The sequence below is a fragment of the Diceros bicornis genome, chromosome 18 (assembly GCF_020826845.1).
Source record: "Diceros bicornis minor isolate mBicDic1 chromosome 18, mDicBic1.mat.cur, whole genome shotgun sequence".
NCBI lineage: Eukaryota > Metazoa > Chordata > Mammalia > Perissodactyla > Rhinocerotidae > Diceros > Diceros bicornis.
In genome coordinates this window covers 16,476,673-16,495,868 of record NC_080757.1, presented here as the reverse complement: position 1 = coordinate 16,495,868, position 19,196 = coordinate 16,476,673, and the positions used below count along the sequence as shown (strand labels likewise).

At 51.0% G+C, this 19,196-nt stretch overlaps 1 protein-coding gene across 1 annotated transcript in view; it reads left to right on the top strand.

Moving 5' to 3' along the window:
* The window catches only part of RPH3AL (rabphilin 3A like (without C2 domains)), a 127,301-nt gene that overhangs the window by 61,225 nt on the left and 46,880 nt on the right, over positions 1 to 19,196 (top strand). The window contains exon 5 of the mRNA XM_058560148.1: positions 12,715 to 12,801. Coding sequence (XP_058416131.1) covers positions 12,715 to 12,801 — 87 coding nt within the window. The remainder of the gene's footprint in view (positions 1 to 12,714; positions 12,802 to 19,196) is intronic.

Below are 19,196 nucleotides of genomic sequence, written 5' to 3'. Positions count from 1 at the left end.
CCTGCCCAGGCCTTCCCCGCTCCTCACTCTCTTCTCTTTGGCCCAGCAACTTGAGTTTGTTGGATGACTGGCTGTGCACCCAGCTTCGGGCCCCATGGCTGTGTTCTGGGTCCCCTCCCGCCCCACCCAGGTCCTGGTCCCCGTGGTGACCCCTCCACTGCCATGCTCTCCCCCTCCACTGGCTCCATCCCTCAGAACCCAGATGCTCAAGTCTCCTTCACCCTAAACAGACGTTCATTGAGCCCCAGTCTGGGTTCTGGAGCGACTTCAGGATCAAGCTTCGGCCCCCGCGAAGGGCCCGTTCTGAGAGTGCTGAAATCAACAGTAGAAGGCACATAGATCAATATCGAAAGTCCACTGACCTATAAAGTCTCTCCACTCTGCTTGAGTTCCCAAGCTTCAGCCAACGCCATATGCGGGCCCTCCTCCTTCTCTGTCTGCTGCCTGGCCTTCCTCCCAAGCCCTGGTCCTGTGTATCGACTGCCGCTGAACAGCTCTGCCAAGGGAGTCCACTCACACCGCAGACATCAGTGTGTCCAAAGCCGAATATTTCTCCTGCCCCTTGTCCTCTGTTAATGTCACCACTGTCCGTCCCGTTAGTCAGCAGGCAACCTCAGAACAACCCAGAGTCCTTCCTTTTCCTCACCTCCACTACCCAGCTAGGAGTTGGAATTCCATAGGCATCTGGGAATGTTCTGAAAAAAGAACCTCTGCTGAGAATATGGAGGACCAGTTGACCAGGAGAGAGTGACTGAATCCATTTTCTCAGCAAAGGTGCTTTTTCTGAAACCCAGATCTGATCATGTCCCTCCCTTCCTTAATAAAAGCCACCATAGGCCCCCAGATGTCTACAGAATCCCAACCCCACTGCATCTTGTACTTGGCACTCAGCCCCTCCCTCCCTTCCTAGCCAATTACGTGCCAGGCACCTGCTAAATTTGGGGATTTAAATATGAACAGCAATGTCCTTTTTCTAAAGGGGGCACAGTCACAGGAGAGACAATTTCAATATGATGCAATCAGCCCTCCTCTAGAGATGTTGACTCACTAGGGGAACGCACAGGAGGGAGTAACTAGTGCTTCCCCAGGGGTGGAAATCAAGGAAGGAGTCACGGAGGGGGAGACATTTGAGTTGTTCCTGAAGGATATATAGAAGTTTGCTCACTGTGAGGCACAGCCTGGGCAAACGCATGGAGGCTTGGAAGTACTTAGAATGTGGGGAGGAAACAGTGAGGCAGGGGGGCGGGCATGTGGGGCTTGGCGAGGCTGGAAAGTTAGGTGGGGGCCAAGAAGGAAGGTTCTCACATACGTGTGCATCATTTTCTTGTCTCTGCCCTGCAGCCTGTGAGCCTCGCCATGCTCTCTGCGTGGTCCAGGGCCTGGTGGCAGCAGGGCCTTGGGAAGCGTTTGCTGAAAGCTCTTGACAGCATTGGCCCCAACCTGCAGCTAAAGTTGCTGCCCATCCAATTCTAGGGGAACTTTTGGTGGGAGGTTAACCGGAGGCCCCTGCCTCGCCTTCCCATGGAGATTTCAAGCCTTCCAAAAGCAGAACTGTGACTTCAGTGACTGGGGTCAGGCCCACAGACTCGTCACACACCCTAGAACCAGAGAATTTCGGAGCTAGGTTCTGCTCAACAGACCTGGCCGGGACTGCTCGTGTGGCCAGTGCTGACAGCCGTGAGCATCCTCTCCCCATGGTGAGGCTTTGTGGCAGCTCCCAGAGGAGTCAGGCTCGCCTGCAGCCATTAGCTCTGGGGCTGCTGAGAGGGGCAGGGCATTTTCAGGACGCTGGACACGAGGACAAAAAACAGAATGCTCCAGCCTCTTCCTTGGCTGTGGCTCCGAGAACAGAGCCTGGGCCAGGTGACTACCAGGAGGCAGGCACGCCTCTGGGTGAGAAATTGTCTGTGGGAGGCCCCGGCCCAGGGCTTCCAGAAAACATGTTGGTTATGCAACCAGGGCTGGGCTAGGGAGGCCGGAGCTGGCTTTGTCTGGGGCATTCAATTCCCTGTGTTCATGTTCCTGGCATGGCCAGTGTCTGTCTCGGAAAGTGGGCTGCCGTTTATCTTCAGGCCACCACTGTCCATAGGACAACTCAGTCCACTTGCTCTCTCCCACTGATATCTGTTTCCCGGGCTGCATATGCTTCCTTCTCAGTAAGTGTGGGGGTCACAGCATGAGTGAGAGGCAAGATCGGGAATAGGACCCCAGTCCAGCCCTCCACTGACTGCCCTTGTGTGACCCTGGACAAATTACCAGTCCCGTCCTTGTTAAGTGAATAATCTGTGTAAAGCATTCATGCCATGCCCCACACACAGTACGTGTTTTATAAGCTCTGACTTTTATTATTATGGACCCGGGTCCCCATCCTGGCTCTACCACTTCCTTGTTACATGAATGTAGCCAACATCTGTGGGCCTTCCATTCCTCATCCACAACATTCAGATCATAAAACCTTCCTCACAGGGCCATTGTGAACGTAAGCGAGATTAAATGTGATAATGATAATGTGTGTTGAGTGCTGAGCTCATGCCAGGCATGGAATAAGTGCTCAATAAATGGTGGTTATTATCATTATTATGAGTTGTAACTCTAAGTAACCACACGGCAGGGAGCAAGATGGATGTAAGCGTGCTTCCTCCACCACCTGGGTCTCCCCTGCCCTGAGTCCCTCCTGACCAGAGTGGAGTGGGAGAGCTGCAGGCCGCTGTGTGACATGGTGGTCCTGGGGGACCACTGGCCCGAGTGTCATCCCCCTGTGATTCAGATGGAGCCACGTGGACCCGCAGCTGGGAGTCTGGAGGACATGACAAGCTCAGGCCCCGTCAGTTCCAGGAGCCCAGGCTGGTGGGTGGGGTGCAGAAGCAAGGGGTTTCTTCCTTTAGGGCTGGAAGGAGCTATTGAGGCCTCCAGGCGTCTAATCCTGGGACTTGTCAGAACCAAGCAGGATGGAGCCGGCTGTGTTCAGAGCTATGGAGACCTTGATGAGGGTCAGGGGACCCTGCGTATGGTGGAACTCCGTCTGCCGTCGATTCTCCCTCCCCCGGCAGGCCTGCTCAGAGGCAGGGCTGGGCCAGGAGGTGAACGCCAGGCCCAGGGATTTGAGGAGGGCTGTGTTCCAGAACCCCTGATAGGACCGATCTCAGAGGAGTGGCAAGTTCCTACGCACACTGATATCTAGTCCTCGCGCACCCCCGGGGAAAGTCAGTGTTATCTCTTGTCCACACACAAGGCCACATGAGACCCCAACGGTCCCCTTAGGGGTCTGAGAGGACAGCTGCGGGGTCCCCACATCGTCCTCCTAACCAGGAGCTGGTGGGGCTCCTCCTCTGTCAGGACTTAGACCAGCCTCGTTCAGCCTTTCAAAATCCAGGCTCCCTCTTGATCAGCATAGAAACCTCTCACATTCTTTTTTAACACTATTTGAAATTTCAAAATAATATTCTATGTTTGAAAGAAGTGAATATAATGTTGAATGTGCTTTTCCCACTACACGTGTCCTAGGAGGGTCTGACACCCCCTTGGAGGAGGGGGACCCCAGATGGAGTTGCAGACTGGTGGCCATGGCGGGACGTTGGTGGAAATATGTACGTGAGCAGCCCACCCCAGCCTCTGGGGTCGATGTCCGGCCCTTGCCTGAGACAGGCTGGCTCTGGGAACTGTCCCTGGCTGTCTCCTCCAGCCCTTCATCTCTTCCGTGTTTATGAGCATCATTCCCTTCTCTCACACGTTTCCGTGTCAGCACTCTTCCATCTTGCTCGCACTGAATGCTCTATCCATGCAGCATTGCTGTGTCTCTTTCCCCCAGGGGGCTGTGTTGCAGGCACTCGTTGTTACCTCCCGCTGAGCACAGACCTGGCACCCTCGTGTCCTCCACAGGTGCCTGTGGAATGAAAGACCGAGTACCTTGTTTCACGTGGCCCCCCTTTGATCGCACATTATTAGATCTGCTGGTTCTTTAAAACCTTCCCCTCAGCTTCAGATTGAATAACCCCTCTCACCCCTTTGCCAGGCTCTTGCCTGAATCATGGCTGCCATGGCTGCCTCCACTCGAGCTCCTGTCACCCACCCTGTATGCCCCTCAGGCCCATCGAGACAGCTCAAACCTCCTTTGTTTCCCAGGTTCGACGGGGAAAGAGGCGGAAACCGGGCACACAGTCTCTGGTCTGAGAGGGGATGCTGAGGGTAACTGGGACCAGGGGTGGGCGGGCAGGGGTGGAGGGCGCCCGGGTGGAGGAGGCAGGTGGGGCGGCTGTCCCCCGGACCCTCAGCCAGCCTGGCGGCTCCATCCTGCCTGAAGTGTCCCATTCCCCCTTCAGACACGCGCAGTGGGGCACGAGCACAGAGATTATCCACAGCCACATCCGAGGCACGATTTCTTATTACGTGCCCGTGAATATTAATGACAAGAGCCGCTTCTGCTGCCTCTTCAACCCTCCTCTCCACTCAGGATGGTGCTGACTGTGTGAGTGGCAGGCGGAGGGAGGAGGGGTTTTTGAAAGCTAGTCCTGAAATCTGCAGTGCTTCCTTTCAGCTGGCAGAGGCGGCTGGCGGCTGGGTGCTGCACAGGCCTGGCATTTGCGGGTGGTCCCCGCGCAGCGTCAGTGGCTCATTTGGTGGAGGGAAAGGGCCCCGCCCTGGATGGGGAGTATACCTGCCACCCGCAGCTGGGATGGAGGGAGGCTGGCGTCTCCCCGGCAGAGCATTAGTGGGGAAGCACAGAGAGACTTGTCTTCCTTCTGAAATTCTTCTCCGGTGGCCTCCTGGCTGCTGTCTCAGACCAAGCAACAGGCGGCTGGCGTTCTTAAGGCTGTGCGTCTTTGGGCCCTGGTGACTCGGTATTGCAGTGGCCAGGGCTAAGGTCAGTGTGCCCTCAGTCCCGCTGGCTCCCAGGCTGTGTCTTAATGAACAGGAGGGGCCTGGCTGTGCCCTCTCCACTTGAGGCTTGACCTAGTCTCTAGTTCTGGAGGAGGGCCAGTGCCCTGGGGGACACCCTGCCTTCCCTTGGGGCGAGGGGGAGAGTGAAGGCTTGGATAAGTCTCCTGTCTGGGCAGCCACCTGGGGCTCCAACAGCATGGGGTTCACATCCCAGCCCCCCGTGGTCAAGTTACCTAACCCCAAGCCTCAGATCCCTCGTTTGTAAAACAGGGCCAGTAATACCCACCTCCTAGGGTGGTTATGAAAATTAAATGAGGTTCTGCATAAAACGAGCCACGGACGCTGTGCGAGGACCACCCGCAAATGCCAGTGCTTGGTGCTTGGTGTAGCCTAAGTGCTCGATAAAGTATATAAGTGTTTATAATACGTACATCAATACCTAAACTATTTAAAGTTATTTGGCAGCAGGACCTGGGTTCCAAATACGGAATCTCTGGCACCAAGGCCATTTCTAGCCCCTGCACTCATGGCCCACCAGGGCTGGCGATGCACCTCCAAGCCTGGCTGATGATGTCTCGGGGGTTGAGCAGGGCTGAGCCTGTGATCAGGGGGGTCAGTGACCCAGTGACACCATCTGGGAGGGGGATGGGGGCAGGGCTGACTGTCTACATTTGAGCCACAGTCAACCAATAAGTCCTGTCTCCCGCCTGTCTGTGCAAGTGCTTTTGGCTTCTTTAATCCATCCTGACCCGCAAAAATCCAGAGCTGGTCAAAAAATGAGGTTGGGGCAAGTGATTTCCCAATACATTTAGCACAGGCTTCCTTTAAATAGGAATTCTGCTTATCTATTTAAAATAGAGTTTGACTTAGCACAATTTGATTTTCATTTTGGCCTGTATCTGTCCAGATATTTTTCTGTGCATATATCAACTTCTAAAGAGATACAGGCACATATACATATTTATATGGTAGAGAATCACACTATGCATACTGTTTGTAACGTGCCTTCTTAACTTAATTTATTGTGAATATTGCTCCATTTCAGTACATACATGGCTTCGTTATGGTTGTTTTCACTTGTTCTGTTGACATCATCATCATTTTTATTGCTGCATAGCGTGCCCCAAAACACAATTGGATTTTTCCCTGTGGAAGATTCCATTTCTAGCATCGGGAACACGTTATGTGACGTGAAATGCACACTGGTGGGCTCACTTCTTCATGGGGCTTCGTGCATGTGCTGCGATCACTTGTATGTTGCCATTTCTTTCCTTACTTTATTGGAATGGGGGACGACAGCTCCGTGCGCCTCATTTGCAGCAGAGTTCCTAGTGAGAGACAGTCTCACCTGCAGACTTTGGTTGATTGGAACTCTTGGGAAAGTCCGTTGCCAGATGAGATTTGCTGGGTCATAAATTCGTCCCTTCTATGAGACACTCGTTGAGGACAAAGGGTTGCGCCTTGTTCATCCTCGTCATTCCTAGAACAATGCTTTGCATCCACTATCGAGTAAATGTTTGTTGAACTGAAGCACCAAATATATTCAAATTAACCATCTTCAATATTCATTTCTGCAGCGCAGCATACATTTTTCTAGCCTCCTTGTATGGAACATTTGAGCACAATTTCATCTTTTCGTGGTTGACTGAGCATCATAAACATCGCTGTCTGTGTGATGGATGATAATACCTCGAAGCCCTCAGGGCCTGTCGAGGGGTGTGTGGCTGTTTCCTGGTTACTAAACGCTCTCAGACCGCTGTTCCTGTGAGCTGTTGGTGCCCGCATGCCGAGCAGTTTCCTTCCCACCCCTGCACTGGCACCGCCCCCCCTCCCTTGTTCTAATTGGCTGCAGCTTGGGAGCCCCACCATGGAGTTTGCGGGTTGTGTGTGAAGTGAGTCCGGGGCTCACGGTGAGGATGTGGAGGCCTGGCCTGGAGTACGGTGTCTGAGCTCTGGTGCATGTGGTCTCACGGACCTTCTTGTCCTGCTTTCTGACTCTGGTGTGCGGTGTGAGAAGGTGAAGGTGAAGGTGTTAGTTGGGGTGGGGAGAGGAAGGGTGGTTCCAGAGAGTTGAGGGGTAACTGAAGTGGCCTGGATTATGAGGACATCGAGGAGGGGCCCTGGTCAGACTTTGGAATGAGTCTGCACGCCCAGATCTGGGGCAGCAGGCAGGATCGGTCATGTGGAGGGCGGGGTACACATCCCTGCCCCCGACCCTCAGCAAGGGACCCTTGGTGTCGTTTCCTCTGTGTCTGGGCCAGCCTGGATTCATGCCCCGTACACTGAGTATGAGGCCACCTGGCCAGCAGTCCCACCACCCCTGGACACTCCGCCCCCTGTGCCGCTCTCCCTCGTCTGATCTCCCATCGCCCCATCAGTCAGCATCACTCAGGTGGACAGGAGCGCATGCCACCCCGGCTGCCCAGGGAGTGGTCCGTGTCTGTGTGTCTCCTCTCCCCAGCAGGTTGCACGTTCCAGAAGGGACTGCGTCTTGCCTTCTCGGTTGTAATACTAAATGTAGCTGCCATTTGTTCATTCGTTTATTCTGCAAATATTCCTTGTGCCAGGCACTGGAAACAGGAAAGTGAACAGAAACAGACATGGCCTCTGCCCTCAGGGAACCGACAGCCTGGTAGAAGAGGTGACAATAGTCAGACAGCCACACAAATGAGGGTAAAATCGCAGCCCTGACAGTGGAGGAGAAGAGGTGAGAGCCTGTTATGGAAGCTCCAGCCGGGCGAGAAGTCAGGGAAGCCTTCCTTGAAGAAGTGGTGCTTTTGCTGAGGTCTGAAGGATGCATAGGTTAATGAGGAACGACTGTGGCCAAGTGCATCCCAGATAGAGGGAGCAGCACATGCCAGGGCCCTGTGGCAGGAGAAGCAGAGTGAGGACCAGGGACTGAAGGCAGGCCAACATGGCTGGGGCTCGGAGAGTGGACAGCAGGGTAGTGGAGCAGGGGGAGAGGGGTGTGAGCTGAGGCTGGCAGGGAGCTAGGGTGCAGCCTGAGCAGGCATCACACACCATGTGAACGAGGATCTTCATCCAGAGAGCAACAGGAAGTCTCTGGAGGTTTTTAAGCTGTCAGGGATGGGAGAAATGATGTGATTAGATTTGCGTCTTGAAAAGATCACTCTGGCTGCCATGTGGGGAACCAGCTGGAGGCTGGCTAAAGTGAGGGTCAGGAGAGCTGCTGGGAGGCCGGGGTGCATGCCAGGCCCTGGAGATGGCAGCGTGGGTCGGGGAGGGTTGTGGAGGGGAGTTGACGGTTCGAGCAAGATTTAGAGTTCTTGCAGATGGACAATTTGGGTGGGAATGAGGGAGAGTGAGGATTGAGGGTGATCCTGCGTTTTGGCCTGTATGACCGATGGGTGCTGGCATCCTTCACCAAGACAGACGTGCTGGAAAGACTGTGGTTGTTGCTTGCTCTTTACCACGTACTGTGCTAAGCACTTTCGTGAATCGTCTCCCTTGATCCTCCCAACTGTGGCACGAGTCTGCCTGTTACCACCATTTTACAGACGAGGAAACGGGGCTCAGAGAATGTTAGCAACAAGTCCAAGGTTGCATCTAAATGGCAGGCTCTGCGCTCTCCTGCCCCAAAGCCTGTGTCCCGTGGGCTATCCCCCGAGCCATCCCCTTCTCCATGCGTGTTCTGGGCTAGGGTGTGCATTTGCAAAGGAATGCATGGAGTGACTGAGACAGGAGTGAGGAGAGAGCACGTGCGTGGGGGCTGAAGGCCTGGAGCTTTGTCACCTCTCCTCTGAGTCAGGCCCAGAAGCTAGACTTGGTTTGTTTAAGGCTCAGACACATTTCCAGGCTGCAGGAGACACAAGGCAGCCACGCCGGGGGAACCAGCGCTCACTCAGGGCAATTCCGCTCAATGGAAGCCCATCTCAGGCAGGGGAGAAGGGGCCACCCCCAGGCCCCGGGGCTGTCCTTGATGCCACCGTGCAGTGTTCCCTTTGCACCGAGTTGATGTTGCGCTTGCTCGCGTTCTCTCTCACTGGCTGTTTAAAATCCCCCTGCTTAATTTTCTTTATTGGAACCTGGGAACAAAGACCAAGCCCGTAAGACGAAAGGCGCATTGTTTTCTTATTGATCCAAGGTTGAGTAGAGCAGCAATTATGTATTGTTTGAAGTGGAGCATGTTATCTTTTTGCCAGCCCGGATTCCCCAGCCAGAGATGCTGCCGGCATGTAAAGATGACTGAGAGATGGCGGGAACTGACCGTGGGTTCTGCCAGTGACGGCTGGGAGCCTGCAAGCAGGGCTGTGCATGGGCCGGGGAGGGTGTGCCCTGTCATGCCCCCCCCAACCCCCGACAGGGCAAGGGAGGAGGGAACATCTGGGACATGCCACGTGTGGCTATTGAGCACTTGAAATGTAGTTAGTGTGACTGAGGAGCTGAGGTTTTCATTTTATTTAATTTTAATTAATTTCAATTTAAATAGCCACATGCGGCTGGTGGCTGCCACGTTAGTGCAGGTCTAGAGTAGAATCACACAGGGTTTTAGAACAGGGTGGGAGGGGGCGTCGCTAATAATAGTGACTTAAGCACTTATTAAGTGCTTCTAATGCGCTGGTTGCCTTTCATGTGTATCTCAATTAATCATCAGACAACCCCAGGGGATGAACATTATTATCCCATTTTACAGATGAGAATGTCTGAGGCTTAGACGGGCTTTGGGTAGCTTGCCCAAGGGCATCCCACGCCTGCCTCCCTCGAAAGCCTGTGCCCCGAGCACAAAGCCACACTGCCTCTGAACAAGCTCAGAGCAGTGTTTCTGGAACATGAAATTGGTGACAGTGCGGGATGGCGTGAGATGGAGAGTCCGGGAGGACTGGGGCTCTCAGTGTTCCGGGGTTGAGGGAGATGATGATGCTCCCATTTCTAGGGCTCCCTATGTGCAGGAGCAGAGGCAGGGGCCCAGTCCTGGTCAGGGACTGCTGTGTCCCCCCAAATCCATATGTTGAAGCCCTAACTCCAATGTTTTGGTATTTGGAGGTGAGGCCTGTGGGAGGTGATTAGGTTTAGATGAGGCCATGAGTGTGGGACCCCCAGGATGGAATTGGTGCCCTTATTAGAAGAGGAAGAGACCAGGGCTCTCTCTCTGCTGTGTGAGGAACAGCAAGAAGGCAGCCATCTATAAAGGGCGCTCACCAAGAACCCTGACTTCAGCCTCCAGAACTGTGAGAAATAAATGTCTGTTGTTTAAGCCCCCAGTCTATGGTATTTTTGTTATAGCAGCCCGAGCTGACTAGACAGGGGCAGAGGCTGCCCTCCCTCCACTTTGGCTGAATGTGTGGGGAGGGAGGCTGTGGGGAAGCTCACAGGGTGTTGGTGGGGAGGCCGCTGGGCCTGGGCTCCCTGCCTGTTGCTAGAAACCTCCCTCCTGTGCAGGGCAACTGCCTTCCCTCTCAAGAGAGAGCACAGAGGGCAGAGCCAGACTCCCCAGCCCAAGTCTTTGCCTCTAGAACCAGTGCCATGGAGCTGATGAGCACATGCCAGTGGCACCCTCATCCCCAGCAGAGCTTGTCCCAGGATCATCCCATGTCACCTTCTCTGCCCATTCGTTTGAGAGCCATTAGCCGCATCTCTAGGGGTGCGAACCAGTTCCCTGGAGAACCATGGGCACCAGCTTGGCACCTGGGCAGGGGAGGGCATTATCCAGCTCTCCTGAGGTCTAGAAGAAGGGAGCCTCCCAAATCCTGATTGTCACTAACAGCTGTGTGACTTTGGCAGTCTTTAACATCTCGGAGCTTCAGTTTCTTCATCTGAATGATGGAGATCATAACATCCACCTCTTTCTTACTTTGTTGCAGGGTCGCAGTGCCTGGTGCGCACACAATTGCTCAATAAATGGTAGCAACTGGTCTTCTGTTCTCTCCTTATTCCCAGCACCATCAACTCATTCAGTAACCTGGGGGGGTGTGGGCCAGGGGGCTCTGTGTGCTCAGAGGGCGAGCTCTCATCGAACCCTATCAGCATGTAGAAAACACAGTAGGAGAATCTTGCCTCTCTGAGAAGGCCACCCTCATTCTCCCATGTGCACCATTTGTAGGGAGAGGAAACTAGCCAGGAAAACAGCCAACTGGCTTCAGAGCCTCCTTGCTCTCTTTACCCCCAGGAGGAGAGGCCGTGTGTGTTTCTTGAGGCCCGTCTTGTGGGCTTATAGGGGGCCCTGTCCTAGAGGTAGAAGGGTTGGAGGTGAGCATTGGGAGGAGTAGAGAAAGGTGACTCTAGTGGAGAAGGGAGAGTCTCCAGACCGGGTCAGGGGGACAGGCTGCTGGTCCCTGGAGAGGCTGAGCCCCAGCCTGGCACGGATCCCAACCCAGGCCTGGCACAGAAGTGGTGGGCCCTTTCCCCCTTCAGAGGGACCATGGGAGCTCCGAGGGTGAGCAGCACAGCAGTGAGCATCCTGGGAACCCTCCTGAGACATACTGCACTGCCGAAGACCCTAGGCTTAGGCCCTTCCTGAGATCTGGGCTCCAGTCATGACTGGGATGGACTTTCCTGCCAGCCCAGAGAGACAGGAGCTCGGAGCAGGTTACATTTTATTTGGAAAAAGAAAAGAAAAGTGACATTTCTCATACCTGAGTGTTGGATGGTAGCAAATGCATCTCCCTTACAAATGTGTCACAGCTTCCCTTCCGCCACCAGCTGGCTCCCCGCCTCCTGCAGCGCCAGGCTTAGCCACCCAATCAGGCAGTGACGACATGCTCTGGGAAGCCAAGTTGGTGACATTTCCCTCTCCGTGGAGAGTGTGCTTCTTGCTCAATTGGCAGCCTGCAGGAAAGGCCAAGCAACAGATCCAGCCTTCCCGTGGCGGGGCAGGAGAGAGCCCCCAGCCCCGCTGCGTCTGGGTGGCTTCCACAGGGCAGTCAGATTGGTTAGCTGCGCACAGTTCTCTGAGGACACGCTGTCGCTGCCTGGTTAGCTGGGAGCCGGTCTTAGCCGCACCGAGTCCCCCTCTGCCTCCCGGCGCTTTTCCTCTGGCCTTTCCCACCACTGCTTGTGGCTGTGCATTTCAGGGAAGCAAAATATGTATTTAGAAGTTAGGAGCATAAGCAACTCTGTGGAGGAAAATCACTGCAGAAACTAGGTTGTGGATACTTAGGTGTCTGGAGGAAATTATATAACGGCCGTAGAGTCAGACCTGAGTCCGCCACTTGCTGTGTGAACTTGGGCAAATTCTCAAACTACTCCAAGCCCCTGATTCCTCACCTGTAGAATGGGCCTAAAGCTTACATAATAGGGTTCCTGGGAACCTTAAATGAAGGGGCTTGGTGTCAAGTGCGTGCTCAAGCTGTCCCTGGTATTTCTCACTGCATCATCGTCTCACCCTGCCGGGCACACACATGGGTTTTTTGCATGGTTATATACAAATGTATGTTTTCTTTGTTGAATTACATCATTTCCTGCCCACATTTCCAGGGATCGACACAGCCTGCTGTGTTAAGGCGGTATCGTATTCTGTCGTGTTTGCCTGGGTCTTCCTCTGGTATTGGGCATTTGGGTTGTTTCCAGTCATTTGCTATTGAAAATGATGCAGCTGTGAATATCAGCAAGCTTATTTTTGGATGTGATCCTAACGGAACATAATTGTAGGTGTGAATTTATCTAATGGAGATCCACGGATGGGCACATCCCTTGTGCCCCAAAGCCAACCACAGGTTTTAGGTGATCTGTGCCCCTTGGCTTATCCACCCTCCTAGCCTGAAACACGGCAGTCCCCTCGGAAGATGCCAAAGGGTTCCTTGGTTACAGTTTTCCCAGCCCATCAGCCGAGGAGGAAGCGGCTGAAGTGTTTACGTTCCCGTGTCCTCTCTCTTGTAGAAAGTCTGCACCAAATGTGGGATCGAGGCCTCCCCTGGCCAGAAGCGGCCCCTGTGGCTGTGTAAGATCTGCAGTGAGCAGAGAGAGGTAGGGTGCCCAGGGCAACAGGGTGGGGGTGGGCTGGGGCGGGGTCTGGGCGTACTCACATTTGGGGAACTTCGTGGTTGGTGACTGGGAGGGGCTTCCCTGGAGGCCAAGGAGGGCCTGTGGGGTGGCCAAGGAGAGTGGTGGGGAGGGGCAGCTGCTGGCTGGCCCGTTCCACAGTGCAGAGATGGCAGTGGGTCCTGGTTCTGCTGTGCCTGGCTTCGGTGGGAAGCCCTCATACTGAGTGGCATTTGGTGGGGGGCTATTATTATAGTAATAGTAATGGCTGCCCTGGTTCAGTGTTTACTATGTGCCTGGCACTGCACTAAGTTCTTTACATGTCTGAGTTATCCTTACACGACTCCATCGGTGGGTGCTGTTATTATCCTGTTTCACTGATGGGGAAACGGACACAGCAGTTAAGTAAGTTGCGGGCATGGAGCTAGTTAGTGGGGGAGCTGGAAATTAAACGCAGCAGTGGTCTGCTCTGACGAGGCCACACCCACAGCCCCTCTGGTAATAAGGTTCTAGAATTCTGGCTCTGACCCGATTTTAGGGGAAGAAATCGAGGCTCAGTGAGGACTCTGAGGCAGTAACAGATGGGGGACACGAACCTGCGTCTCCTGACCCCAAACCCAGGCTGTCCTCGCTGCACCGGGATGGGCAGTGGAGCTGCAATGGCAGGATGCTGGCAGGCAGCTTCTGGGGGGGCCGTGGGCCGGGGCTGCAGGGGCAGAATGAGCCGGGCAGAGGGAGCTTGCCCCTGCTTTTCCAGATGTGCATTGTTTTTTACTTATCTTGCTTGGCGCTTGGTATGAGCTTTTAATCTGAGGATCCATAAAATGTCTCCAGTTATAGAAAATTCTCAGCCGTGCTATCCTTGACTAGTGCTGTCCTGCCCTTCCATGGCCCCTCTTCTGGACATCCTGTTGGATACATTGCAGAGTCTCTCAGTCCATCCCCATAGCCCCAGCTGCCCTTTCTTGTTCATTTCTTTATCTTTCCGGGTAAATTCTTCATTGCTGCCTTCCAGTTCACTAAATCTTTGAGACTGTCTCCCAACTGTTGGTTTTGTGGGTTGTCTTCCTCAGCATCAGCTTTCCTCAGGTGCTTTGCAATTTGGGTTGGTACGCTCATCTTGAGTGGGAGTCAGTTTCTCTCTCCTTCTCTCCCCACTCGTCACCTCCGCCCAGCTCTCCTCACCGGGTGGTTCTGCAGTTGCCTTCACCCAGGGCCTGGGTGCCCCAGCGCAGAGCCAGGTGTCTTGGATTAGTGATGAGCTGTGTGTCCACAGCGATAATGGGATTATGTCCGGAGCCAAACATCAGAGCCGTGGCAGCCCAGCCAGGCCCTGGCGATGCGTCCGCTGCTTCCAGCTCCCTGCGGTGTTTGTGTGCTCAGATAAGCTCTAGTCTTGGGGGGTGGTCCCTGCTTCTTTCAGCCTCTTTTCCCCGGGTGGGAAATCTCTGCACCACACCCCATTTTCAGTGACTTTGGTTCTGGTCCCCCACCTCCTGTGGGATGCTTCCTAGTCCCTGTACCCTGGAAGACCAAGCTGCCTCCACCTGCCTCTGGACCCAGAGCTCAGCAGGCTGTGCCTTCAAGCCCTCAAAATAGTAAATCTTTGGGTTTCTGATCCATTGAGATATGTATCTTATTTTGAGCACAGATAAGTTTAGTTATTTTTAGAATATTTTCATCCATCACTGCTGTATCTTTGGAGCAGGGAAGGTACTCGAAGTGTGGACTAACATTCTGTCTTGCCTGCGGGTCCCTGATTTCTCATCCATTTGGGATGAGAGATGATAATACCTATTTCATAGAGATGCTGTGAGAGTTCAGCAAGATCGTGAAAGTGTGGCACGTGTACAAATATCTGGCATAGAATAGGTACTCCTTAAACGTTAGAGCCCTCCCTCCCTCACTGAGCCAGAAATCCCCTCTTTGAACTTGTCCTCTGGTCTTCAGGGAGTCTCTTTTATGACGCAGATACCCGCGAGAAAGGAAATTCCTTAAAACAGCATCTTGGGGGAGACATCTCAGCAGGATGAAATGATGGTCCCAGCGGAACTGTGGGGGGACAGAGATGAAGGAGCTGTCAAGGGAGAGAAGGGGGATGAAAGGAAAGACGAATTTAGCAAGCGTCATAATTCAGTGGAAGCTTCAGAGGGAGCTGCCCCGTCCAACCCCAGCACCAGTTACCCTCACACGGCCTAACAGTCCTAAGCTCCCACGTGCGGGGTCCCCCACCAGCCCGTCCTAATCTTCAGAGCGCTCTGGTGCCAGAAAAATCTGAAATAGCTTAGGGTGAATTTTCTTATCTTTCCTAAGGCAAAGAACATGAGGCTGTGTGCTATGCTGTCAGTTTGTCCTTGAATTTCTAGAGGCCATGAAACGTAGCGAGATCGAGAATGCCACGTTCCCTCTCTGCAGCACCAGGCGTCCTGTGGACCTCGAGTAGGCCTGGATGGGCCAGGGGAGTGCGCGTGTGTATGATTCTGGGCGCCTGGGGGTACCATACCCGGGTGCTGCATTTTTCTGCCTGCTTTTGGGGTGGGAGAGTGAGAGGGTAATTGGTTTCCTAATGCGTTTTTTTCTTAGAAAAATATCTAATCACAACAAAGAGATAGCTATATAGAAAGAGCATTTAAAGTGTCATTGAAGTGCCACGTATAGCTGGTTGAGTCTGTGATCAAAATTTGGAGTTCTGTCCTACAGCAAAAGCCGCGTCCTGGTGGAAGGGCTTGAATTTTAAGTCTTCTACCCCTCTGCCCGAACACTCTTATCTTTCCTTCTGACGCTTCACTTCCGTCATCTCTGGCTGTGATTGTAAGGAGTTTTCTGGAGTGAGCTGAGTGCTGGTTAATGTCCCTGGGGCTGTGAGGTCCGCGGTGCTGCTTGTCTTGTGTACTTCGTTGGTGCAGCGCTGTGAGCTTCAGCCTCTCTACTCTCGAGGAGTTTACGATCTAGTGCATTTATTCATTCGGGCATTCAACACGTATTTATTGAGCCTCTCCTATGTGCCAGGCAAGATAGCTCTTCTTGTGGGAGAGGGAGACCACAAACACAGTAAAGTAAATTCTGACACGTCACAATGGTGAAAAAGTGCTCAGGGTGACAGGGGAAAGGGGTGCTGGGAACATTAGGGGTAGCTTCTATTTTATATGGGAGTCAGGGAAGGGCTCACTGATAAAGTGACATTTGAGCAGAGATCTGAAACACACTATGTGGCTATATGGACGGAAAGCATTCCAGGCAGAGGGTACAGCAAGTACAAAGGCCCTGAGGCAGGTGCATCTTTGGTAGGTTTGAGAAATAGCAAGAAGACCAGTGTGACTGGCTTCAGTCAGGGTCGGGAGAGGAGGCTGGCGACATGGCAGGGGTCAGATCATGTTGGTCCTTGTAGACCATCGTAAAGACTTTGGCTTTTCCTCTGAATGAAATGGGGAGGCCTTGGAGAGTCTTGAGTAGAGGAGAGACATGACCTGAATCTTCCTCCTCTTTTTAAAGGATACTCTCGCTGCTGTGTTGAGAATAAATTGTAGATTCTAATATCAGAGTCGGTATCATGGTATTTCATCTTTCTTATTTAATATTACCTCAGATATTTAAGTTCTTGACTATTGTTAGTTAGAAGTTTTCATTTTAAAAAATATTATATACATTTTACTCTTTGCTGATTATAAAATTAATATGGATCATTGACATTTACAATGTGTAGAAAAGTGTAAAGAGATATACACCAAAAAAAATCCATAATCTTACCATCCAGAGACAATTACTGCTAACATTGTGGCATATTTACTTCCAATCTTTTTTCTGTCTTTTTTCTTTATATTGTTGAACCTGTGTTTTAAAATTAGCACTGTATCTTCAATAAATGGTGCTGGGAAAACTGGACAGCCGCTTGCAAAAGAATGAAAGTAGACCATCTTCTTTCGCCATACACAAAAATTAACTCAAAATAGATCAAAGACCTGCAGGTGAGACCTGAAACTATAAAACTCCTGGAGGAAAATATAGGTAGTACACTACTTGCCATCAGCCATAAAGGCATCTTTTTGAATTCCATGTCTACTCAGACAAGGGAAACAGAAGAAAGAATAAACAAGTGGGACTTCATCAGATTGAAGAGCTTCTACAAGGCAAATGAAACCAGGATCAAAATGAATAGGGAACCCACCAGCTGGGAAAAAACATTTGCAAACCATATATCTGACAAGGGATTAATCTCCATAATATATTAGAAACTCACACAACTGAATAACAAAAAAACAACCCAATCAAAAAATGGGCAGAGGAAATGAACAGACACTTCTCCAAAGAAGATATACAGATGGCCAATAGGCACATGAAAAGATGCTCAGCATCACTAATTATCAGGGAAATGCAAATCAAAACCACACTAAGATATCACCTTACACCCGTTAGAATGGCTATAATCACCAAGACAAAAGGCAACAAATGTTGGAGAGGCTGTGGAGAAATGAGAACCCTAATCCACTGCTGGTGGGAATGCAAACTGGTGCAGCCTCTATGGAAAACAGTATGGAGATTCCTCAAAAAATTAAAAATAGAAATACTTTATGATCCAGCTATCCCACTACTGGGTATCTACCCAACGAACCTGAAATCAACAATCCAAAGAGGCTTATGCACCCCTATGTTCATCGTAGCATTATTCACTATAGCCAAGACATGGAAGCAACCCAAGTGTCCATCAAAAGATGATTGGATAAAGAAGATGTGGTATATATATACCATGGAAAACTACTCAGTCATAAAAAAAGATAAAATTGTCCCATTTGCAACAACATGGATGGACCTGGAAGGTATTATGTTAAGTGAAATAAGCCAGAAAGAGAAAGACACACAGTGCATGATTTCGCTCATATGTGGAAGATAAATCAACACACGGACAGATAGAACGGTTTGGTGATTACCAGGGGCTAGGGGGGTAGGGGGTGGGCACAAGGGGTGGAGGGATGCACTTATGTGGTGACTGATAAACAATAATGTACAACAAAAATTTCACAATAAAAAAATTAGCATTATATCATAAGTAGTTCTCAGGGCAATCAATAACTCTTTGTAAACATTCTATCATAGGGATATTCTGCTAATTTAGAACATCTAAGTTATTTCCTTTTTTTCCTCTTATTAATATCTTCAATATACATCTGTGTGCATAGCTCTTTACATTTTTGATTATATCCTTAGAATGGATTCTTAGCAGGGAAAAATAAACATCAGTGTCTATATTTTCCCTTTTCTTATAGACCCTTGAGTTATTACTTTTGATTTATCTCATGATTAGCTGGTGTATAATTTTATGTAATCTCTTAAAATACAGTCATGCGCCACATGACAACGTTTCAGTCAAGGACAGATGGCATATACGACAGTGGTCCCATAAGATTAGTGCTATACAGCTTAGGTGTGTAGCAGGCTGTACCGTCTAGGTTTGTGTAGCTATGCTGTATGATGTTCGCACAATGGCGAAATTGCCTAATGACACATTTCTCAGAACGTACCCTGTCGTTAAATGACGTATGACTGTAAGGGCACGAGGATGGTATGTTTTCTGAGTCTTTTGCTGTCTGGTACTAGCTGTTGCATTTATACAAAAAAGACAACTTGACTAATAATACAATTGGTCATAATCTTTCCCGTTCAGAATTCTGTGGGTTTTGCCCCTGTTGTCTAACCAACCACATGGGAAACCACCGTGAGGGAGAGTCAGCCAATGTAACCAGGAGAACTGGTGCCCGGGGAACTAGAGATTGTAGAAACTGTGAAAGAGATAGAAACAAGTTTTTTAAATTAATTAATTAAAGGAGAAGAGAGAGACTAGAAATCAAATTGAACAAAGAGGACCTTTGAAAAAAGAATGAGCAAATTTGAAAAAGAACCAAATGAACCATTTTCATTTCTAAAAACAAAAGATGTTTATTAATGAATTTAAAAACTCAGTTGAACTATATTTCAGTAACCTTTTAGAGCAATAAACCTTGTCATTCCTGTTAACAGCCGCAGATGTTTCCTAATCATTTGCTTCTTCTTGATTGTTTTTTATTTCTGATCCCTGGTTGGCACTCCCAACAGCCTGGGGTACCTGGTCCCTGATTTCCACGACACCAACAGGCATGAATGTGATGTTTTTGTGACCACACAAAACTACAGTCCTTACCTAATTAGCCTTTTTTCACCTATCTGCGTATGTAAGCATTTGGTCTCCCAACACCCCCCACCCCATTTCCAGTCCCGCTGTGAACACACACGCTCTATAGTCACTTTCCTGGTTTCCTGGCTGGCAAATTAATAAAGTCTGACATATGTGCAAGATTTAAATAAACAGAAAAGGGAATGAAACAGCCCTCGGTGGACTAATTAAATAG